This window comes from Rhyacophila brunnea, unplaced genomic scaffold (genome assembly GCF_057557595.1).
Source record: "Rhyacophila brunnea isolate RB1 unplaced genomic scaffold, BYU_Rbru_1.0 scaffold_13, whole genome shotgun sequence".
In the NCBI taxonomy this organism is placed as follows: domain Eukaryota; kingdom Metazoa; phylum Arthropoda; class Insecta; order Trichoptera; family Rhyacophilidae; genus Rhyacophila; species Rhyacophila brunnea.
The window spans coordinates 8,200,655-8,222,504 of NW_028232785.1; the positions used below are offsets into that span (position 1 = coordinate 8,200,655).

At 37.5% G+C, this 21,850-nt stretch overlaps 2 protein-coding genes across 2 annotated transcripts in view; one reads left to right on the forward strand and one right to left on the reverse strand.

Annotated features, from left to right (window-relative positions):
* The first annotated feature begins 2,409 nt into the window (after window positions 1-2,409).
* mRpS35 (mitochondrial ribosomal protein S35) lies at window positions 2,410-9,232 on the forward strand. Its single transcript, XM_085941729.1, has 4 exons — window positions 2,410-2,678; window positions 4,503-4,760; window positions 5,087-5,243; window positions 6,786-9,232. The coding sequence occupies exons 1-4, from the start codon at window positions 2,445-2,447 to the stop codon at window positions 7,202-7,204; spliced, it is 1,068 nt and encodes a 355-aa protein (XP_085797855.1). The 5' UTR covers window positions 2,410-2,444; the 3' UTR covers window positions 7,205-9,232.
* A 1,054-nt stretch (window positions 9,233-10,286) lies between these two features.
* The window catches only part of Cyfip (Cytoplasmic FMR1-interacting protein Sra-1), a 30,211-nt gene continuing 18,647 nt past the window's right edge, over window positions 10,287-21,850 (reverse strand). Inside the window, exons 16-25 of the mRNA XM_085941725.1 lie at window positions 21,197-21,370; window positions 20,148-20,379; window positions 18,887-19,086; window positions 18,612-18,745; window positions 18,160-18,351; window positions 16,998-17,201; window positions 15,856-15,950; window positions 13,646-13,821; window positions 12,162-12,372; window positions 10,287-11,871 (exon numbers count right to left, since the gene is read on the reverse strand). Of these exons, the coding sequence (XP_085797851.1) occupies window positions 11,674-11,871; window positions 12,162-12,372; window positions 13,646-13,821; window positions 15,856-15,950; window positions 16,998-17,201; window positions 18,160-18,351; window positions 18,612-18,745; window positions 18,887-19,086; window positions 20,148-20,379; window positions 21,197-21,370 (1,816 nt within the window). The 3' untranslated portion in view covers window positions 10,287-11,673. The remainder of the gene's footprint in view (window positions 11,872-12,161; window positions 12,373-13,645; window positions 13,822-15,855; window positions 15,951-16,997; window positions 17,202-18,159; window positions 18,352-18,611; window positions 18,746-18,886; window positions 19,087-20,147; window positions 20,380-21,196; window positions 21,371-21,850) is intronic.

Here is a 21,850-nt window from a genome sequence, read left to right on the forward strand (position 1 = left end):
AAAGTCGAACACTTTCAATTACTTATATAATTGTGCAATATATTTTTTGATTATTATGTGTCGATACTCGACAGCTCCATTATTAAAGTAGATGTATTAAAAATCGCCAATAATTAACTGTATAAGTAATTTAATTGTATAATTAAGTTTTAATTTGAACTAAAACACAATTTGAAAAACGTTAATGTAGTGTTTCACACTGCTTTTAATCTTAGCGGTAGGTAGGGGGCCCGCTAAATATCCTAGCCTGAGGGCCCGTTTCTGGATGTGGGGACCATGGTATAGGTACACCGATTGCAATAGACAAAAGATCGATAAACGAGAAATTAGGCTGTGAAGAAGGAAAAGAGCCTATGGGACTAATTTACATTCTCCTCCTTGGCCCCCCCCAATATTAAAACCTGGGTGCGCCACTGTATGGACTCACAAGGTATTTACGTTTAATAGTTTTACCTACCGAGCGGTGGGTACCTATAAGACTATAATAATTATACAAACTTTATTCATATAAGGAAGATAGCTCGTCTATTAATTATACCTATCTACTGTTGTTTTATCACAATATTTAAAACCATTTTAATACAACATTTTTCTTAGGTCGTATTCTTATTTGTCCGGTGGTTGTTTGTCCGGTACAAATCTTGCAATCGATTTTTAACTAACTTCCCGACTAACTAGACATTTCAAACTTTTAGAATATAGCCAATTTTAGCCATCTTTAAGTAGAATTGAATTCATTTTTAGTTAATTCTGTTTTGCATGAAAAGTTATTTCGATACCATTATTGGTTGCTAGGGGGTCCTAGCAACTAAATTATTAAATAATATTATATACATGCGTTACTATGGAAATCAATATAAAATGACATTTCATTATTCAGTAGATCTATCAAGTACAAATTTTTTTGATCGTTTAAGCGAAGCTATTCAAGTCAAGTTTATAAATGATTCAATAGAAAATTTAAAAACGTTGTATATAAAAAGTTCTTTTTATCTTGTAAGTATTAATTATTTAATTTCAGATTGTAAGAAATGAATAAAGTCTCTTAGTCATAATACGCTGTTCTCTTAAATTCAATGACTTACCTACTAACGGATTCCTACTACAACTACGTCACATACAGAATCTCAATATACAAGACGTGGACATGTTAGCAGAATAATTTGCCTATTGCATAAACGCAATTTGTAGATATCTATATTAAAATATGACATAAAAATATATAGTTGGGCCAAATATGGTGGCCGTCATTCATTATTTCCCCACCTACCTCACATCGTTATTAATTTATTATTGTCACAAGACTAGGTAACCAGCAATTACGGGTCATGAGACGACCGCGATTGCAAATAACATTCAGTTAGCTATGAGTTAGCTAGAGTGACATTAAGAAAGCGGTCGCGTGCGGGCTTGTATAGCTTAGCCGTCCTTAACCACAGAGTGACACAAAACGCATATTATGTTTAACCTTCGTTGCGCTAAATCTGATACGGTTTGAGCGAACGTCTCGTCTATCATCCATTCTGAAGTTTTCATCATCATTCATCCTAAAACCAAAAATGAAACCGTGAGAGTGACCTTCCGAACCAGTTTACCAGTGCATGAGTGCGTGAACACCTGACCAGCTTCAGTGCGCGCCAGTCCTCTCAACATAAAAAGATCAGTGTCTCGTCGCTGTAGATTAGTGTGTCGAATAGACCAAAAATGTCAAATATTCAGGAGACGAAAAACAAATTTCATTATCCTAATTATTATTTAAACATATGGAGGTATTTAAATTGTGGTTTTTACGGCTATGAATGTTGTATTCATTTCATTACAAAGTAATTTAAAGAAAAGGATGTTTCTGGTCCATTTAGATACAAAAAATCATTCTGCATTCAAAAGGTCGATTTCGACAAACCAATCTATAGACAGTGACGGTCTGGCATCCTGGTTAAACCACCCACCCCCCCTAGTTCCGTAATCCACCAACTAGTATCTTCAAATTACAGTCCACTGCTAAGAGCGCTACCGATATAATAGTACCTATTCAAAATAATAATTGTTATTGCGTAGGTACACCTTTATGGATATATTATTATTATAGATAGATATTATTATATTTACATTGAATTCACTTTCAACCACATTCATTATTAAATAATAACATTATTAAGTACATACTAATTATAATGTTATTATATAATGTAATAATTATTGATGGTAATTGTTTATTTATTTATGTAGGTACAGAGTTTTACTATTATGGGTTTATTAAGATTTATAATAAAAGTATTTCAAATCCAATAAATTATTATTGGTGCATATTGGAACATTTTACTGAAACACCATTATTGCGTTATATTTTTAACGCTGTAAATATTATTTTTAACGCATGGTAACTTTGAGTCAAAGTGACATAACCTCACATTTGACCTACTGTCAAATCTCCCGCATACGAAATGTCTCGCATAACATTGAAGTTAATAAACGAGTTAAATTTGACAAAAAGGGTCACAAATGGAACGTGGATACGCCATTCTGTCAGAGTCGCTGCAAAGAAACCCACCACAGAGAGCCAGGAGGAGGAATTTCGTGTTTTAAACTTCACGAAAAAACGAGAGAGGTTTGAGAGAAGGGTGTACAAACATGCACCTGTGCCTCCACCCAGGGCAGAACAGATGCCTACAGATCAGGTAATATACTACATTGGACCTTCGTTTATAATCCTACTAAAAATATGTTATAAATATTACATGTTTGCATGATTAAAAGTTAGAACTGCACAAGTACTTTCGAGTTTTATAAAAACAGAAGATTGTGACCACCATAAAACACCGTCATCTTTTGAGCAGAATAAAAGCTGTACCGGTAGGTTTCTTCATGTAGTCTTCTTCTCGCTTCGCCTTGGGTCTTTTTACTGGTTCTCCGCCACCGCTCGCTGTCATCTGTCAGTGAGCGCAGTGTTGCCAACCGAACTATAATTATAGTACATTTTGGTTCGCGTACTATTAAACAAGTATAGTACGTTAAAATACCACAATTTTGAAAAATGGAATTAATTGAATTCGCCGGTTGTGCGAATATTCCCCATTGCTTATTTCATTGCGTTTAAAAGTTGTCTATATTGTCGATATTTAAAGTTCCGTAAAATGTTCATACTTCAATCACAGCAAATCGTAATAACGTGAAGCGAGGGACGTAGTAAGTATAATCTATATAGGTAATATAAATAATATAAGATCACAGTGTGCGATATTAGTCTATGGACGTAGTCTTGCGTTGTATACTCTAAAAAACTAACGTGACAGTTAATGACGGCGGCCAGTGTTAGCATTTTTCGGTCGTAAGAGGTGTTTTAATAAAGCAGGGCATCGGAATTTCTCGAATTCTCCGTTATGTTTATGTGACAAACAAAAAACTTACATTTTCAACACGTCCTATAATTTTTGCCGAAATACTATAATGTCTTATACCGCGTACTATAACTCTATGACAAAAAGATAGCTGAATTCCAAAATGGTGACTGACAGATAAAGATGACGGGGAACAAGTAAAAAGCACCTTCGCCTTTTCTGGAAGCTACCGAAAACCACCAGGTTATCCGGTTCGTGCCAAACAATATATCCATAAAAACTGCAGAATGCATCTCCAGAGATATTGTCAATAGCTGTTCCTTTATATGTAGTCTTCAGATGGTTGACTGGTTCGTCATGTGCGCTGTCCAATAAATATGAAGCATTCGGCGCCAACACCAATTTTCAAAGACATCAATTGCCTTCCGCTCCCTTACCCTGGCTATACACCATACAAAAATATGGAGAACACTTATGTTTGCATAAGCATCATTTTTGTGGCAATTGAAATTCCCCGATCTTTCGATATACTTAGTGGTAAGACATGTCAACACATTTTTCGCAATCTGTGTGTGCCTTCTTATTTCTGTTTTACATCCACCTTTTATGTCACACAATATTGCCAAACTAAGCCTTGAATACTTAAAATCAATGGATTAGATAACAGTGGCGAAGGGTGGAGGTAGGCTGTTCAGATCCGACATAAATAATGCACACTAAACTTTGTTAGTCAAACGTATTTGTTTTCATTGAACCAACACTACAATGTGTAACCCTGCCTTTAAAACCGATTTTTACGACTGTAACATAGTACCATAAAATGTCAACAACACGTTTCTCTTAACTTTGAAGAATGAGATTGGCGAGACAGTCAGCACTTTTACGTGTAAACAGTCATTATTGCGATAGTTTAAAATGCACACTACTGCTGCAAGTAAATCCATGCATGTGTAGAGGCGCTTTATCACTACATACTGTTTTACTTCTACTGATCATCCAACTTAACCGTAAAACTTCTTCTATATAGAGTCAAAATTCTTTAATTGATATCGTATTTATTTCATACATGGATAATCCACATACTAGTAAATCAAGAGTCTACTGTACATATATTAGCGTCACGGTAATAATAAGTAATTCTTGCAATTTATTATTTCATTCCAGAATTGGGGTAACGTATGGCCCGGGCCTCGAACATTCCATCCGGCAGTGGTCCCACTGCCCCTCCACCAGGGCTATGTGGAGAGAAAGAGGGCCCCGCCTGGCGCTAAGGCTAATGCGGAGCTCATGAAAATACCCAACTTTCTTCACCTTACACCCCCAGCTATCAGAGCGCACTGCGAAGCTATTAAGAAATTCTGCACGCCTTGGCCGAAGGGTTTAGAGACGGAAGAGGCGTGCAATGAACATATGCCGTTGGAGGTAATCATTTTATTTTCTAGAAATACAACATTATTTTCAAAAAGAAGTACATTAACAAAAAAATGTTTTCAGGAAATCCCTCTGTCACTTAACGTAATTATTTTATGTCTAGTACCATTTCCGACCATGACCGATCATAATAGGATCATAATATGAGCCTCAGCGGAGCAAGTGGCTGGCATCTATTTCTCGTAAAAACAAAATCTGTTAATACAAACCTCCGCTATGTGGAGGCCCATAGATCATATTATGATCGGACATGGTCGAAAGAAAAGAAGAAAATAGGGTTGTATTACCACTATTAAAGTTATATGATATTTTTCCAGGTAATATCATCCGACTACTGCCACGGAAACCCTTCGATTAGGAACCCCCTGAGCAGGATCGTATCCATAAGAGTGCCACTCTCAAAACTGCCGACAGACCAGCACGCCAAGGATAAAATACTCCGACTATTGGAAGACAGATATGACGAGCCCTCAGGTGTGTATTTATGTTTGTTTTTAACGCCTTGAGGCTATACACAAGCTGCAGAATAGGTCTCAGAGTCAACCCTGTGGCCTGTGTCCTTGAGTGTTCGGCAATCACTGGAATTGTATAACATTTTAATCAATATAGGAGTGTAGGTATATTATGTTATATACGTCGAAGGGGCAGTGACGTCTTCATTGGTTATGTGCCTTTTCTTTGTCTCGCGATATTCTTCTTCTTCTTTCATCCTGTCACTACCCACCATTGGGGCATAGTGCAAGCAGAAGTTCGCGCCACTTTCCTCGATCCATCGCCAACTTGCGTAAATCGATATTGTAGCACTGCTGCAGCGTGAGGGAGGGCCAGCCACAACGACGGAACCCTTGAGGCTGTGCCACAAAGGTACGAAGTGTCGCACTCTTTGGCGGCATCCGGATCACATGTCCTAGCCACGTAAAGCGTCTCTTCGTGATTACCTCAATCACCAAAGGCTGCTGTGCCTGCTCGCGAACTCGGGTGATTGTAACGCGGTCATACCAATGTACCCCCAAGATTCGGCGGAGGCATCGATTCTCAAAGCTGAAAAGCCGAGACCTTTGAAGCTTAGTAAGATGCCATGTCTCACAACCATTCAGGAGCACAGGTAGCACGCACATCTTGAACAAATATTACTCGAACACGATATTACTATGGCAGTATTAAACAGGCCGCTGATTTTTAATGACAGACATTGAATGTAGAGCAAAGCTCTTACTAAAATCGCTGTAATTAATATAATTACAGCGATTTTAATTTGTGGCTTAGGATTTCATAATTATTCAAACAGATGTCAGTGTATTTAATTTTTTAGATTATGCAAATCAATCGAGAGCGACTAGTAATTTGACTTTAAAGTCGGACGAGATAACTCGTGAAATTTGTATGTGCGGCCTGTCGATCACGGTCTCGTAGAGCGAGAAAACTTGCTGAAGGCATAGAACTAGTTAAACAGACAAATGCAGTAATGATTTTAGGTACGTTGAGGTCTGTGGTGCTGACAAGTTTGGAGGCACCCTTGTGAAAATCTTGTCTGTGCGATAAACCACCATTATAATATTATGTATTACAATAGGAATGGATATTACGAGACAACAATAGTTTTGCTGTCAGTATTTTTATTTTTCGATTATTTTTGAAGTGATCGCATCAAAAGTTGTAATATTTGTATTTATTCCTTCATTCGCCGCCATTTATTATGTGCCACCTCTATGCAACGCATGACCTGCTAACCCCAACGGGACGTACTATGAATGTTTCAATATTGATTGTACATTCGGTGTCACCTCTTAATAGGATACTCAAAATAATAAATACAGAATATTTACAAGCGCGCGTGTTCATGATTCTGAAGCTGGCACTATAGTCAGCTTGAGTGAGTGTTGCCATGGTATCCCCCTCATAGTGATATGCTTTCACGATCAATAAACCAATAAGAACACACGGTGACTACCCAAATGTCTGAAAAAATGATAAAACCGTATATAATTTTAAATAAATATTACTTGTCTTCCACAGGTTACCTGACAATCGTAGCTGACCGCTGCCCTATGAGAAAACAGAATCTGGAATACGCCATGTATTTACTTACCGCTGTGTACCATGAGGCGTGGACCATAGAGCACTGGGAGTCAGAGAAGGGGCGCGCCGATATGGAGGTTTACATATGGAACGAAGAACCCTCCAAGAGATCCTTCGTCAACTGGTCGCAGTGGTCAAGCACCGACCCGAATGCTACGGCTGATGATGACTTTGTGGCTAAATTCAATGCTGGTACGGTGGAGGGAGGCGCGGAATACGTGAAGGCTATCGAGGGTCTCATGAACGAAGGCGAAAATGAATACCAGTTGCAAATTTACAAGGAATCTGTGCTGAAGATGTTCGGACTGAAGAAACCGGCGGGTTTGAGCATCGACGATAGAAATATGGCGGCTTAAATAATTCATAATTTGTGTTAATAATTTTAGAGGAATGAAGTATTTGTATAAAAAAATATATATAATTCAAAATGGCTTCCTGTCATTCTCATTTTAGAGTAGACATTTTTATTTTATTTATCAACTGAACTGAATGTTACCCAACACCATCACGAATGTGGAACTTTGACACAGATTGATTTAAAAATTACAAATAATTTAAATTTTATTATGTTATGTAGTTCAGTGGCGAAGGGTGGAGGTAGGCTGTTAAGATCCGACATAAATAATGCACACTGAACTTTGTCAGTCATACGTATTTGTTTTCATTGAACTAAGACTACAAATTGTTGATAATGTTTGTTAGTTTTGAAAATTCAACCAAACCCTGGGTAAACCATGCCATTAAATCATACATAATTTTATATATTTTATAAATCGAAGAACATTTTTTGTCTATTATGGTTTGGTTCAGGCAGGGCTTAATGAATTTTTAAAAACTAACCAACACCATCTGTAATATTTGTGTTCGTAATTCAACGAAAACCAATAAGTATGACTAAAAAAGTGTGCACTATTGTTGTCAGATCGCCCATAGCACACTTATATTATTATGGTTTGGTTTAAGCAGGGTTTAATTGATTTTTAAAACCAGTACAATTTGTATTCTTAGTTCAATAAAAACAGATATATATGGCTGACAAAGTTTAGTGTGCACTACTTACGCCGGATCTTAATGCAAGACTCGAAGGGCATGACGTGATTTTTTGAGATTTTACAAAATGTCTCAAGGTTTCCGCCATACAAAAAATATTGGGAATCACTGCTTTGAAAGCTGTTTCAAAAAAAACAATGAAATCAGAGAAAATCGCAGACAATAATATAGTGAGGAATTTCCATCCAGTGATAAACCCAATTGTAGAGCAACCCATCGGAAATAATATAATATTGTGTGTCAAACACATGCACTCTGTATGAAAAAGCATTTTATTGAGACGCCCTACACCTTCCCTGGAGAACTTTCTGCCATGAAGAGCTAGCCCAGATGACGCGTGTCTCGCTCAGATATTGGTTACATGTAAATTGTACGTAAAACATTTCACCGTGAGCTTTCTTATCGGAAAGAGATGACTGTATACCATGGCCCCCAGGCTAGGATCTTTGGCGGGGCGGTACCTATCGCTAAGGATAAAGGCAGTGTGACGCTCCACAGTAGCTTTTTACAAATGATGTATGCGGTAAAAATAATGTGTATATTTTTAGTGTTTTTTTTTTATATTTTAATACATCCATTTGAAATATGGAATTGTCGAGTATACACAAATAAAAATTGTATCGTACAAACACATAATTTAAAATTATAATATTGAAAGAAAATAGCTCCGCAGGCGACTTTTTTTTACTATTAGAGAGGATTTGTGCTGTGTATTTATATCACTTTATCTGGTCGACACGCCACGCCGGGCCCCCAGGCTAGAGACCTGTCAGCCCCCCCTTTCATAGCCAATTTTGGCAATAATTCAAGAATGAAAACCTAACCTAACAAATAATCCAGTATATCTATTTTCAAAATTTGTTTGCTGCTGGCTTCCTGTAAAGTGTAAACCGACAAGAACCGTATTTTATTTAAACAAATTTTACATCAGAACTATATGACCCAAAGAGGTTTAACGGTCTTTAATATACGGCCATATATTTCTGACGGTGAAATGTGATACAGCGATCTGCATACTATAAGTTTTCGGCCACGCCAGATACCACGTTTCTTACGCTCCATTTTGCAGACAAAAAAACAATGTCCATACCCGATTGACAAAAAACATTCACGCACGCTGATGAATCGCGTAGTTACTGGACACAATAATTGCAACCACAGTACCTCGGCTCATGCGGACGGCTCAATAGAATACCCTGAAATCACGCCATCTGGGCAAGCTTATATTAATGTGTTTTTGTGTTAGCGGTTATGCTCTTATTTCTGTACATATTTTGTCGTTATCTACAAACCTGCCACCATACGACTGAATGAATGATGTAGTCTTCTTTTGTAAATAAAAAAAAAACAATAAATATATTTAAATTTGTTTAATTTGCTCGATAAAAATTGCTATTCTATACAATTGTTTATTATTGACAGTGGATGTAATAAAAAAACATTAATTTATACTTATAGATTAAATCTTACATATATTTATAATTAAATACAATACATAATAATTTTAATCTACTTTAAATAATTATTTATTGATACGCACCGGCCATGGAGCAGTGACTATAAAACTAAACTCCCGGCCCTGTGGAGTCACGGGTTCGAATCCCGCTGTAAATTAAATCAAAAAGTTTTTGACTTTCACAAAACGGAGCCTTTGAATTAATTTTTTTAAATTAAATGTGGATTTGGTCACCGGGGCAGACTTAATAATTTTTAAATCGGCCGATTGACATTAAAACATCGTAGCTTGTTCGTAGCCGCAATCTTTGACGTTTTTCTGTAAATTAATATGTGACAATCGTAGCCCGTTTCGCACTTTCACAAAACTACACAAATTCGACAACGTATTAATTAATGTATGTATTATGAACAGATGCAAACAAATACCAGTCAGTGGCGAAGCGTGGAGGTAGGCTGTTAAGATACGACATAAATAGTGCACACTAAGCATTGTCAGTCATACTTAATTGTTTTCATTGAACTAAGAATACAAATTGCAGATAGTGCTTAATTTTTTTTAATTCATTAAGCCCTGTCTAAACCAAACCATAATAGAATCTATAAAATAGCTAAAATTATGTATGATTTATTGGCATAATTTTAAATATTTTATAGATAGACGAATATTTTTTGACATGGCTTGGTTTACGCAGGGTTTAATTGAATTTTAAAAACTTACCAACCCTATCTGCAATTTGTGGTTTTAGTTCAATGAAAACAATTACGTATGTCGGAAAAACTTTTGTGTTTACTATTAATGTCGGATCTTAACAGCCCACCTCCACGCTTCGCCACTGATACCAGTGTAATGTGTCATAAAAATAAATCCGCAATACAAAATGACTTTCATATTATATTTAGGCTCCGTCTAGTAAACACTCTTTTTTTTTTGTATAAAATGCTTGACCTATGTAGAAATGCATGACGTGATCCAATTTTAAAGTCATAAATTACACAACTAACTATGCATAATTAACCTTAAAGTTATTGCTACAGTTAAATCATTGTTCCTTTTACATAAGGAACCTTAGGGAGGCCTTCATACTGATAATCCTAGTACAATGTTCAAGCGTTTAGAAGCGGAAATATCCAGGACATATTTCCACTATAATTGAGAGATCACAATGACAATCTGCATAGAGTTTTGCCAGTCTGTGTATCAAACTTGGTATTCAGTTCTGAAATCAATTACAGTTTGGCGAACACTTTTCAATACCATCCACTTATGCATTGAACTTACGCTAGTATAGAACATAACGTGGTCTACAGGGATGCCATATCGTCGCTAATTTTCTACAAACACGTATCTCAATTTTTGTCAGTAACACATTTCTCAAAACATACTTTATAACATAATAGATTTAAGCAATGACAAAAAACTCGTATCACAATAAAAGACTTTTATAAATATTATAAACTCATATCTTGAGTTACGTGTTTGTAAGTATACAGAATACTGAACTCGACAGATGATTATACTGAAGCACTTTCTCGTAAGTCAAGATGTTTCGAAGAACAGAGAATTACTTTCCAATCGGTAGTATAACAGTAATGTTCCGTTCAATTGAATTAGTATATTCCACTTACGTGAGGTGAGTTTCGATAGGTGTTTTCTGGTCAATCAACAACTAATTTGCAGCGCAGTTCAATCACGATTAGGAGATTGCATTGGTAAGGTCATGTGCGCCGTGTGGATGACAATAATCGGGCGACGAGAGTAATGCCAAGTAGTCCAGTAAGACACAAAAGAAGAAGCCGATGTCTGGCGTATACTTAGAATACCGAATTGAAAAGCGGCCACTATGAATAGAAAACGGGTGGAGAGGAGTTGTTGAAGAAAGCCAGGAACCTCCGCGGGTTATCGTGCTTCTAATAATGAAGATGCTCAACAGAATCCATTATGTATACATATATATATTCCATTTATGTGAGAGCGAGTTTGGCAAATATTGATGGTATGACACCCTGGCAAGTTCACATGACACTCAATTCCACTCAAAAGATAGAGCATATAGACTTAGATGTTGTGGAGATATATTGCCACGAGATGGCTGCGTTTAAACTGGACCGATATATTTCACTTCCGTGAGAACGAGTTCAATACATGTTTTCCAAATGAATGTTTTGGGTTATTCAGACTTATGAATACAGAGGGTATGACTCCCTGGCATATATGTGAATCGATATATTCCACTTACATGGGAGCAAGTTTGTTTGGTTTTTTTCTACTAATAAATACTGAAGGTATATGACTTGACAGTATATAATGTGAAGCGGTCTACATCCTGGGGGCGTTGGGGTGCTGCGGTGGCGGGAAGCATCTGACATGTTCCACAGCGGAGCCTCCACTGGCGCTGCCGAGGGAATTGCCGCCCGACGCGCCTCCGATGCCTTCTAAGTGGCGGTTCAAAGCGGCGAAGATCTGCGAGTTGAGGACCTGGAAGCGCCGGATCCTGTCCACCATTCGCTTAAGGTGCTGGAATCGGAAGAATTAAGAGAATTAAGAATCGCACCGAGTGACCTCAACTATTACCAATATTGAATGCGCGTTAAGTTTACGTGACAAACTTTAATGCATATTATAATTTTTTAACACGTGTTTAGGTCTATCCCATACTTTTCTATACTGCAGAATTAAACCTTGTTACAGCCTCACTCAGAAGGCAACTCACTTCCCATTAATTTATTTTCCTTGCTTGCAGTTAATTTAGAATAAGGTTTTTCTTCAACATCGTTAAGTTTGATAGATAAAATGAAGTCACTTACGATTCCTTTCACAGTCTCATCCTTTCCGTCGACCCTCTGCATTCTGAGGATGTGGTAGCAGAAATCAAGGGCTTCGAAGCGTCTCTGCTGACCCAGTAACGCTATGATGGTACATCCAGCCCAGTGCAGTCCTTCACCGAAAAGTTCTTCAACGGTGAACTGGTTATTTCCAACCGGTATGCAGTACAGAAACTGTAGGGCTGACCATAATCTGAAAAAAAAATACAACTTACAGAATGACATCTATATTATGGTTGATATAAAAATGACCGCCCTAAATAATTGAAGGCACAATCATACATTAATTATAAATAAGTCACCATATGCGTTATGTAGCCAATTTTCAGACACATGTCAAATAAAAACAAATAGTATTGAATGATGTCGTTTACTAATTTACAAAGCAAAAATGTATGGGGTACCAATTATCTACACAAACACGAAAGATTAGCAGTATTTAGGACGGTACTTCAGTAAAACAGCAAATAATTTTCAACTATAGGTGCGACGAAATTTCAGACTGGCTGGCAATGGGGAGAGCGAAAGCCGAGCTGTGAACACGTCAATTTGTTTTGTGATGGCGAGGGGGGAATTAATTCTTAAATCGTGTAAAGATGACTAAAAAACGTTACCCATTTACTAATTTAATTATTATTAGTAATAGAACAATAAACATAACATTAAATGGACGCATGTTGACTTTTTATGACAAATTAGGTTTCGTCATTTGCACAATCTTCGCGTCGCGTAGTCACGATCGTTTTAGACCGCGCCCCAGCTGAAGTATAGCCTTGAAATGTCTTATTATATTATTAAAACTATTGAAAACAGTGTGACATTTTTTTATACGGTTGCGTCAACAACTGACATGGTGTTCCAATACTTCCAATTATTTAAGTAGTCCAAATGTTAGGGGACTATCCATAGTACATACATTTATTCAAATAAACCACCAATAAATCAACTATTAAACTGTTTATTTAAAAATTACAATAAGTATTAATTTATATTATAATATGCAGTTTACATACTATTACAATAATTGTATACAAATAATTTTGTCCGATCCTAATATGATCATATGGGCCTCGAGTGAGTGGATGTTTGTATTAACAGATTTTTGTTTTTACGAGAAATGGATGTCAGCCACTTGCTAAACCTATAAGTTAGGTCCATACTCCAAATTGAAAAACAATATGTGTATTTGCCAGACCCAAGATTCGAACCTGGGACCCACAACATTATAAGCCGACGCGTAAGCCGCTTGGCCGTCAATGTGGGCGCCATTTATTTTATTCAACGAATAATTCACAAAGTAACATTCATTATTGAACATAATAATATAATTCGGTATTTTGTTTGCATCAATAGCAAACAAATTCATGCGATACTCTCAACTATGATCATTGCCATTCAACAGCATTCCTACCTTTGTCAATAGACATTCATTGTCCAGAATTGAATCAGATCTATTAATTACGTACCGATGGAATTCCTTGCAGCCGTCTGTATTGGGCGGGTAGTGCAGCGGGGGCGGAGGTTGCCAGGGGGGCCCGGATAACAACGCCCTAAGCCTCTGCAAGACAACCCCGAACAGGGACAAACCGCAACACAGACGCTCGCGTGTTAGTAGATCGCCCTCCCGTGCTATTCTAGCTTGCTGCGAGTAAATCAAAGAAAAATTATTAGACAACGAAATATATATTTGTTAGTAGGTAGTCTCACAACTGGAAACGGAACCCATATGGTTGAAATTGCATGTAAAAAATCCAAGCTTTGTGAAGTCAGTAGGTACTACCAGCGCCGGCGGCTCAGCACTTCGTTACAATAAACAACTTCGTTTGTAGTTTATGAATGCCATGCTTGTTTCGGGGATATTTACAATGGTTTTCAGATTATTTATGTTCTATGCTTAAATAGAACATGGCGCGAAAAATGTTATATAACGATATAATGAGTAATGCTTATAACGAGCAAATTCAGTCGGTCCCATCTTCCTCGTAATAACCAAGTCCGACTGTATTAGTTCAATGAAACAAATAAGTACGTATGACAGAATTTAGTGTGCAGTATTTATGCCCATCTCCACCCTTCGCCATGGAAATACGTCACGGTGAGGGGTAGGGGTTTGCGTAGGGTGTTGATTTACACTCTTCCACTTATTAAAAACACTGATTCAGGGACATTAAGTATATTTCGCTTGACAAGTAACAATTAATTACTAACAACATTTGTAAACGCACGCTTTGGCGCGAAAAAGGTAGCAAATCGTATTTAGAGGCGACGTAAGAGGCTCAACGGTAGGTAACCGACTGACTGTACCCACTCTCGACCCCTCCAGAAACAGATAACGGTAACTTTCTTTTTGTTTGTTTCGCTGTGCATCATGGTCTAGCCTTGACTCATTTACAATTACAATAATATCATTATATTCCCAACTCTGTCGATTGGAGGATTTTTGATGGGGGATTTAGGCATTATGATAATATAATAAATATTATTTGGTATCAACGACTCGACAGTAGAGAATTAATAATATGAATCGGTCTATTTCTTGATTGTGGACAATCGCTAGTAACTTAAGACTTAGGTAAGTTATTACTATAATATCTTAGCTGCGGACAATTTAGCGGCAATCTGTAGAACTACAAATCCACAGTAATTGCAGGTACAAATCTATGCCCCCCCAACCTTTGCCCCAAATCAGTTTCATTTTATACAGCGGTATAAAATCACAGCCAAGAGACAATGGTTCATGAGTAGGTATTAATAATTGTTCTGATTGTGTTGTGTAATTATGAAATATTACAATCCAGTAATCGGCTGCCATTTTGGTATTTTATGGGCTTCCAACTTAGGCCCTCCTCCCACGGAGCAACTGTAGTCCGACGGAACTGAAACTAAAATTCCAACCAGTATCTAGCTAATGTATTTCAATGGCGGCTCGCTGACGGCGAGACTGGAATCTCTCAGTTTCAAAATGGTCGCGAAGAGACGCGACATGCTAGTCGCGCGGTCTCTCAAGTTTCCAGTCACCGTAAAACAGTGGTACCAACATCATTAGATTCGGTGAAAAATCATATTTTCTTACCAAAATTGGTAGCACTGCAATGCTATAAAAACCATTTACAACCCAAGACGTCAAAAGTACAAGACAAGCAAAATTAAAATAACCTAATTTTATTCGAGTAAACGCGGCAGCGTGCGTGTTGTCGGTTTTTGTACAAAACAGCTGATGGTCCAGTTTGACAGTTTGAGGTTATGTGATTATTATTTCAAGTGGTTTCAGTAGCGCCGTGTGCGAATCATCACATTGGTCAGTTTATGAGTACCATCACCAACCAGTTCCACCAGATTTCAATTGCGCCGTGGGAGGAGGGCCTTACAGTCCTACAAACTTATCTAAAGAACGGTCAAAAATGGAACTACGAACTACCATATGGACATCATATTGGAAATGTCATTCGAATGTCAGATTCTGTCCAGTTGCGAGTCTTGATTGGGTAGTTTTCGACTGTGGCTCCTCCATCCATTCTTTAGGTAAGTTTGTATGTCTGCAACTTTGAATTTTTCGCCGCAATCTTGTATTGTTCTTTCGCCATCGAGTTTTAATTTAAGAATCGGACTACGCAGAGAACTTGTACGCATTCTTACGGCTTACAGTAAAATTATTGTGCAAGAAGATATTGCATACCTTTGCGGTGCCGAGTTTTTCAATATTAGGGACAATCTGCAGTGGTCCGTACTTAGACTCCATTCTCTTCTGTTTCACCTCGGGTTTCTCTCCCTCTGAAAGACAAAAAGAGACAAAACATCATTCAATCGATGTTTATGTGATTTTCATGACGTCCAACAGAAATCTTTGGACGGAAGAAGTCTGGAATCGACAATCGAAATCAAATTAACTGAAATATTTGGAATTTAATGGGACGCGTAACCTAAGGTGACATCACAGTGAAGTGTTAAAATCAAGGCCTGAACAAAAACGAACTATAAGTGCGAGTGTGAAAGCATTCGGCACGCTTATATCTCCGCACTATGCGTTAGAGTAAGATAGAATTTCGACGGCTGAATTAAATATTTTTCTTTTAAACGTAGCCGGTAAATATGGATTTGGCTGATTACATTCATTTAAAAACTGCGAGCATGTGTTGCTGGAATTTATTGTTTTTGTGCTAAATATAAAGTTAGTGGTAATTATTTTAGTAGAACATATGGTAAACTTTATTGTGTTTAAATTTGGTAGCGGTACTGAGAAGCAACACGATGGTATAACGTTGCATAGTTAAGTTGATTATAATAAAATCGAGGTTCTACTGTGCGTTATACATAAGAAACATGGCTTCATTTTGCCGAAAAATAGGCGCTCTCTATAGGTATATCATTACCCTGAGGTTAAAACATTTTTTTTTTTCGACCATGTCAGATCCTAATAGGATCATATGGGCCGCCACAGAGTAGAGGTTTGTATTATACATATTTACAATGTAATTAATACGATTTCTATATACTACTAGACAATAAGACTTGTATATATGAATTTAATCATATATTAGTGAAATACTCATGACAAACATCCTCTCTTGCTAGAAACTTCTGTGATTCGAATGTGGGTGATATAAAGATATCATTTGTCGCGGTTTGTAAACGTTTGAATAAAGGTGCTAATATCTTTCATTTTGATTTCAAGAAAAATGCAGACGGAAAACTTTGTTCGTTTTAACATGGAACTACTTTTCCATAATATTATGTTCAAACCTGTCATTTCTCTCTTTCCAATGCGTATTCTGCAATTGAGGTTAGGTAACATTAAATTAATTTATGAATAAACGCTACCTTTGCAATGCAATTTAGGCAGAATGTTCTGGAACGGAGCCGCGTGCAGCAGATCGACGATTTCCTCCTGCCCCAAGGCCTGCTCGGCCAGCAGGCAAAACAAAACTGTATTACCAAGCTCCCTCAAGGAATGGAACATCTCCGTGCGGGCGTCGCAGTACTGTACTATGTCCTGCAGCTGAGCGTGGTAATAACCCAGAACCCCTGCAAAAAGAAGAAGAAATGGATTATAACAATGAAAATTTTATTTTTTTAACCATGTCCGATATTAAGATAATATGGATCTTAGTCTATTACGTCCATACTGTGGACTCCAAATATACATGATAAACAATATGTGTATACCCACGTTGGCCGCGTGGCTTAAGCGCCGGTCTATAGTGTCGTGGGTCCCAGGTTCGAATCCCGGGTCTGGCAAGTACACAAATTGTTTTTCAATTTGTGTATGAGTCAGAGTATGGACCTAATAGGTTGAGCAAGTGGCTGACATCCATTTCTCGTAAAAATAAAATCTGTTAATACAAACCTCCATTACTTGGAGGCCCATATGATCCTATTAGGATCGGACATGGTCGAAAGAAAAAAGAAGTATTTGCTAGACCCAGGATTCGAACCTGGGACCCATGACATTATAAGCCGCCGCGTTAACCGTATAATTTTACTGGTTTTCAAAATGATAGCGCTGTGAAATTAAAGTATAAACAGAGTAGTTATTGAATATACATAATTTGAAAATACCTCGTAGGTACTAGAGAAAATGGAACAAGAAATCCACTGAATTCATTTTACCAATTAAGCCGCAGGTGTCCTATCTAATTACGACGAAAATAACTAACAGTTTTTACATATTGAAATGCCTATCAAATTGCGTTAATTTTTTGACTTTCGGCTTTTGTGTTTTTAAGTCAAGGTAACAATAAAGTGTCATAATTACTTACCGACGCCCGGATCACTCCAAATTTTAGTTATAACATACTTGCACTTGCTGATAACTTAATAAACTATTTCTTTTATTCAACAAACAATTTACAAGATCTAAGAAAGTAACAATCTTTACATTGAACATACATAATTTGAAAAACCTTAAATATTTATGTCTTACTAGAGTCGTATTTTCTTTCTTGTAAGTATAGTTTAATAGAATAGTTGTTAATTAACTGACCTGGGGATCCGTAGTCGTATCTCGGCAGTTTGCAGACCTCCGGCATGGCATTGGAGAGGGCATTTGCGAACTGCGCCAGACTTCCCTGAAGCAGTCCACGGGCCACACCCAGGAGCTCCTCCAAGACCACGGCAACGCCCTGATAGCCAAGTAAACGCACCATCGCGTGCAAGTGCTGGGGGCCCACGAAGCCTATAAGCAAAAATACAAATCATCAATAGTTAAATGCCGCCGTACACAAATTCAGATGTACAACGTGCTGATCCAACCAATACTGACTTACGGGTCGGAGTGTTGGACTCTCACCAAGGCCTATGAGTGTGAGGAAGAGGGAGTAGGAGGGAAATATAGGAATGAGGGCGACCATAATTGGCCCAACCAGCGTGCATTTATTCAAATAAACCGCTGATAAAGTAGATTATTTAAAAACTACCCGATAAGCATTTGAATACCTGAATATTGGTTAAACTGCGTGGTGTACGCCAGATTGAGCTGTCTGGAACCCCAGAGATGAGCGTGGGCGGCCTGCGCTGGCTTATCACGCTGCACTGGCACCGCAAACTGAATACCGCGGCACTTCACGAACCTGTCAACACAAAATCGATGTAATGAAGAATATACCCTGGTAATATTATATAAAATGTTCCCTCAGAACATTCTCTTGAAATACGGAATCACGAACCGATAACAAATTGAAATGCGGATAATATAAATATATCATAGTAACCTGTTAGTTGCGGCATTGTAACAATAATTGGGCAAGAAGTCGTAGTTGAGCTCCCAGAAGACGTGCAGCGCGATCCGGCCGTACGGCGCCAGAACGCTGTGGTCCGCCTCACGCAGCATTGCATCCCATGGGTCCAGCGATAGCCATCTTGACAGGAGACGATGACACAGCCGGTTGACGGCTAAAAGCCCTTCCAATTCCTGTGTATACAATAATATTATATATGAGTGACAGTAACGGATGATTCTTTAACAATGGTAGCAAATTGGACCACTTAATTATTACAGTAAATCAAACAACATACCTACTTTATATGGGACTAAGAAATCAGAAAGTTCAAAGTTTGTCTTTATACATCGAATAGATGGGTAGATTTATGATATAAGAATAAGGGATTGTGCATATTATATCGACACCTCCTACATATAAAGCAGTAACTGCAAAATGGTACTTTTCAGTAGTACGATTTTAATAAATTTTAATGACACCACAATGTTAATTTTTAATGCTGAAATAATAATTTTTTTAGTTGATTGATATATTGTTGAATTTTTGCTTTTTTCGATTATCATTGTTGTATTATCTTTAAAATTATTTAATAAAAGACAATCAAGTCAAAATAGCCAAAAACGCAGTTACGGACTTTTACGTAGGTGTCAATATGTTGTCATGTCCTAGTGGGAGGAGGGAGGTAATATAATGTGACAAATAAGGGATAAGGGTAGGGATTGTAGAATATTATTATCTATTATTACAAAATGAACAAAATATAAAATATGAATTTTTGTCCGGAATGACATTATACTAAAATCGATAATTTTCAACAAATTATTTATTTTACGAATTGAGGGTCAGGTATATATGATGTCATGTCCTAATGTTGGAGAGGGGGGATGAAATAATGTGGTGAAGTAGATAGGGGAGTTTGCAGAAAATTTAAATGTCACAAAATCAATACAAAAACTAAAAAAAATTGTTTGAAATGACTTCATGTAATTTAGATGGAGATAAAGGATTTTATAGTGAAATCTGAGATTTGTTATTATTAAGTTATATTAATATTAATAAGGGATTTGTTCACATTGGTTGTGGCATTTTATATTCAATTCAGAATTTATCAAAAAGGTTGATTGTAATACAATTTTTTTTTAAATGACAACAATTCTTCAAAATTTTTAGTGTGGCCAAATTGCAGACTTGCAGATTGCATACGTCCAGTTGGCAACACTGAACCGTCCTCGGTAATACAATAATATCTCACCACAACTCCCGTGATGTCGCCAGCTTCAAACTTGGAGACGGCACAATTCAATGCCTTGTGCATGTCAAAGTTCAGTCTCTGCGCCAACAGTCGCGCCAGATCCACACACCGACCCAGCAACGCCACATGCCGCTGTCTCAGCAGGGCACCATATCGAGACGCGGCTGGTTGCGCCAGAGACCATGCGCCGCGCGAAACGCACTCGGCACGGTAACGTTTGTCCAGGAGAATGCTAGAAAGAGGTGATCAACACTATTACAGTACGATCTTCTCTTAAATCGTTGAGTGAATTTATATGCGAGTGTATGTCTCTTCTTAATAGCCATTGTTTGGCTCACTTGGATCTGTAGCGTTTATTCCTCTTTTTTTTAACCAATAAACAATGTGAAACCAAAAGCGAATGTGACAAAAACAAATCGTTACTGGCTGACATTCCTATAAAACAGTATTTTCACGCCGACAACTTGTCGTAATGAGGTTTGCGCAAACTTACTTGTGCCGTGTGGACATCACAAAGTGTTCCGTATTTTTTGCACAAACTAAACCACCGCACAGGCAAGTCACTGCCATCTAGCCGGCGCATTAAGGAAATAAAAATATGAATGGTTAATGCTTCCCCTTCAAAATCTCAATGAAATCATATTATATTAAATATGTATTTTCACGACTCGTATGGGCCATGGGGTGATCGACCAAAATCTATCCCGTGATCGACAGGTCGATCGTGTTCGAAGGGTTAGACGTACCAGCAATACAATAAATTTAACGTGGTGTCACAATCGGCTCAAAAAAAGGCAGGTCAAGTTGATACTCCTTTGACACCCCGTTAACATATTTGACAGTGACAACCCATGAGTGTTTTCAAAACAAACAACGTCTCATACAGTATCGGCAGTATGAATGGTAGTATTAGATACCGCATGATAATGGATTCAGACCATGATGGTCAAGGTTCCTAGGTAACTTGAATTCTGTATCGCGACATTGTATCACCGTGTGAGAAGCTCGAAGACGTCTTATAAATCATCAATAAAGAAATCCCCACTCACCTGGCAGCCAGCTGCTTGTAGTGGGCAAATATCTGCTCGCTTAGCTTGTAAACAAACTGATCGAAGCATAGGTTGACCTCCGCTTCTACCTCGTCATAGAGGAACTGCTTCTTGAACACAGCTAAGGCGTACTGTGCACTGTCGTTATATAGATCCAAGGGGTATAGGACGTACCTAAAGAAAAAAAAAAGGTTTACAAAAAGAACAAACATTACATTTAAATGGTTTTTCGCCAGTATGTGTCATTGTGTGTGTTTTAAAGTGGCGAAAAGTTCTGAATGTATATAAACAATGCTCGGTTTCGTCATATATCTGTCAACCTTGTCAAAAAATATTTGTAAGTTCGTCACAGAAGTATTCTTGATGGCGAACTATTGGAATGCTGAAGGTGATATAATAAAAAGCCTATAACTCATTTTCGCCATTTTAATTAAACACCTTCAACATGAACAAACATCACATTTAAATGATTTTTCAATACTGTGTCATTTTATGTGTTTTTAAGCAGTGATATGTTTGACACACCGATTACATTAATAAGATAAAAATGCGAATGCCAGTCACTATAGATCAAGACTTTGATGACAGATTTGGTTTATGACTACATATAGTGTGGGGCAAGTTATTTGTTTACACAATATGCATGTCATCATC

Excerpts from the sequence above, each read along its gene's own strand:
- mRpS35 (XM_085941729.1), top strand. The coding sequence starts at position 2,445 with ATGTCTCGCATAACATTGAAGTTAATAAACGAGTTAAATTTGACAAAA. Across the intron at positions 4,761-5,086 it reads ATGAACATATGCCGTTGGAG|GTAATATCATCCGACTACTG; the intron begins GTAATCATTTTA and ends ATATTTTTCCAG. Across the intron at positions 5,244-6,785 it reads CAGATATGACGAGCCCTCAG|GTTACCTGACAATCGTAGCT; the intron begins GTGTGTATTTAT and ends TGTCTTCCACAG.